This window comes from Asparagus officinalis, chromosome 4, assembly GCF_001876935.1.
Source record: "Asparagus officinalis chromosome 4, Aspof.V1, whole genome shotgun sequence".
Taxonomy (NCBI): domain Eukaryota; kingdom Viridiplantae; phylum Streptophyta; class Magnoliopsida; order Asparagales; family Asparagaceae; genus Asparagus; species Asparagus officinalis.
In genome coordinates this window covers 36,759,554-36,762,120 of record NC_033797.1, presented here as the reverse complement: position 1 = coordinate 36,762,120, position 2,567 = coordinate 36,759,554, and the positions used below count along the sequence as shown (strand labels likewise).

Here is a 2,567-nt window from a genome sequence, read left to right as displayed (position 1 = left end):
GCTTGCGGCGGAGGCCAGTGCGCCTGCGCTTGCCATTGGAGGGGATTTGGGGGTCGAAATTAGGGTTAGGGTTAGGGCTAGGGCTAGGATTAGGGTTTTGTTGGGGGATTTGATGAGAAGAGAAGGTCGGAAATTGGTCGGACATAGTTTGAATTTTTGTGAGGAGACGCTGCAGACAGCGATTACGTCATTATTAAGTTCAGGGCCTGTTTGGATTTGTAATGGGTGAAGGGAAGCTAAAAGGGAAACTGAGGGAAGGGAAGAGAAGGGAAGAGAGTTTCCTTCCTCTTTATTACACCCTAATTTAGAGGGTAACAAATTTTATATTATTAGAGGGTGAACCAAGAGGAACTAGGGTGAATTAACTTTACCTCCTAAGTATTCCCAAACAAGGTGAATAGAGGTGAATGGTTCCCCTAACTTCCCTTCACCCTCATTCCCCTCAATCCAAACAAGCCCTCAAGCAAAGCTTTGTGAAAATAAAAATAAGTTTAAATCACAGAAAAATACACTACACTCTCTCTTTTTCAGATGGGGAAAAAAATCTACTGGATTTGTATTTTACCCCCCTCGTTGAGCAAGTGGGATAATATGTCTAGGAAAGTTGTTAACAATAAATACTGGCATAGTTTATCAAGATGTAAAAGAAAATTCCCTTGTTCTAATGAAATAAGCGTAAACTCTTCTAAATTATTGAATTAAGTAGAAAATACTTCTTTTATGATTAGATAGAGTTTCTAATTTTGAGAAAACTTTTGGGAAAAATGTGCCTAGGCCCCTAAAAAATAAAGAGGATGTGGCCCAGTCCCTCAATGTTTTTCTCTTATTCTTTAACCCAAAAAACCCAAAAAAATGTGTTCAGCCCCCTTTTCACACTCTCACGTGAAGTCATCCCAAAACATTCCGAAAATACCCCTTCCCTTATCTTCTTCTTCTTCTTCTCCTCCTTTGTGGCTTTCTCCTCCTCCTCTCAATCTCCTCCCCTCCTCCTCCTCTCAATCTCCCCCCTCCCCCTCCCTCTCCCAGTGGTGGTCCTCCACCGCCGCCCTCTACTTCGACCAGACCCTCTCCAACGACACCCGCTCCTTCGCCATCCTCCTCTCAATTGTCGGCCAACGCTCCACCATTGTCTCCTACTCAGGGCCGCCCTCTACTTGTGACCTCATTGTTGCTGTGTCAGGTAGAGGATTGAAAAAATTTGTTTTGGAATGCTATGGTCGGATTAAAGATACGAGTTTTGTTGGGAAAAGGGTGTTTGAGTGTATGGTCAGAGGATTGAGCTTGGTGGGTATGGTTGAGGATGCAGAGGAGGTGCTTAATGAAATGGGTCACTTGGGGTTTAAGCCATTGGGGTTTGAGTATAAAGTGGTGATTCAAGGGTATGGACGGTTGGGGTCGTTTAAGGAGATGAGGAGAGTGATTGGGAGAATGGAGGATGTTGAAATTGGAATTGATACAGTTTCTGCGAATTTGGTGCTCTCTTGTTATAGTGACTATGGAAATTTGGCGGAAATGATTACTTGGATTAGAAATATGAGGGTGTTGCGGATTGGTTATTTTGTTCGAACTTGCAACTCCGTGTTGAATTCTTGTCCTAGTGTAGTTTCGATGGTTAAGGATTTAGGGACTCTTCCCCTTTCGATGGATGACCTACTCGAAATGTTGATTGATGAGGAGGCTTTGCTGGTTAAGGAATTGGCTAGTGCATCAGTCTTGCTTGAGAAACGGACGTTGTCTGATTCAGAAGGAAAGTTGGATTAGCATGGTTTTCACTTGGCATCAGCATACATTATACTATTGCAGTGGATGGAGGAGTTCAGGCGTAGGTTAAGGGTTAAAGAATAGGGGGAATCCGGAGAGTTTAAGTTGAATAAACAAGAACATGAAGCTTGTTATTGCTTGGATGAGATTGTGAAAATGAGAAGAGAATAAATAAGTTTGATGGGTGAGCTGCAGAAGAAAAGAGGAAGAAGATGTTAATTTTTATAATAGGACTGTTTGTACTCTTTATTCTTGTGTAGTTTCTTCAGAATTGCTTGTAACGTGTCATGTTTCATTGTTCAGTTGATTATACTATGTGTTCTTGTGGTTTGGCTGTACTTAGATCAAAATTTAATGAAATGCATTATGTCTATTTAGTGATCAATTTTGGTGTAATTTATTGCAATTGTATGTGAAATGTATTATGGCTGTCATGTGAATATGTACATAATCTTGAGGTTATAGTGTAGCTAACATGTACATTTGACAAGTTAACATATTCAGTTGCATGTTATCATGTTATAAAGAAGATGACATTAGCTAACATGTACATTTGACAAGTTAACATATTCAGTTGCATGTTATCATGTTATAAAGAAGATGACATGTAACAGTGAAAGTTAACATATTATGCTCATATTCAGTTGCATGTTATCATGTTATAAAGAAGATGACATGTAACAGTGAAAGTTAACATATTATGCTGAAAGTTAATATATTCAGGTGATAGTTAGCGTGAAGAGATGAAATATAACATATTCGTAAGAAGTTAACATATACACCTGAAAGTTACTATATACAGATGA

The 2,567-nt window shown here is 39.6% G+C and overlaps 2 protein-coding genes across 2 annotated transcripts in view; one reads left to right on the top strand and one right to left on the bottom strand.

Moving 5' to 3' along the window:
- Positions 1 to 259, bottom strand: part of LOC109837197 (lysine-specific histone demethylase 1 homolog 3-like) — a 4,471-nt gene extending 4,212 nt beyond the window's left edge. Inside the window, 1 exon segment of the mRNA XM_020405332.1 lies at positions 1 to 259. Within this exon segment, the coding sequence (XP_020260921.1) occupies positions 1 to 145 (145 nt within the window). The 5' untranslated portion in view covers positions 146 to 259.
- LOC109838520 (pentatricopeptide repeat-containing protein At2g17033-like) lies at positions 1,264 to 1,761 on the top strand. Its single transcript, XM_020406954.1, has one exon. The coding sequence runs from the start codon at positions 1,264 to 1,266 to the stop codon at positions 1,759 to 1,761; it is 498 nt and encodes a 165-aa protein (XP_020262543.1).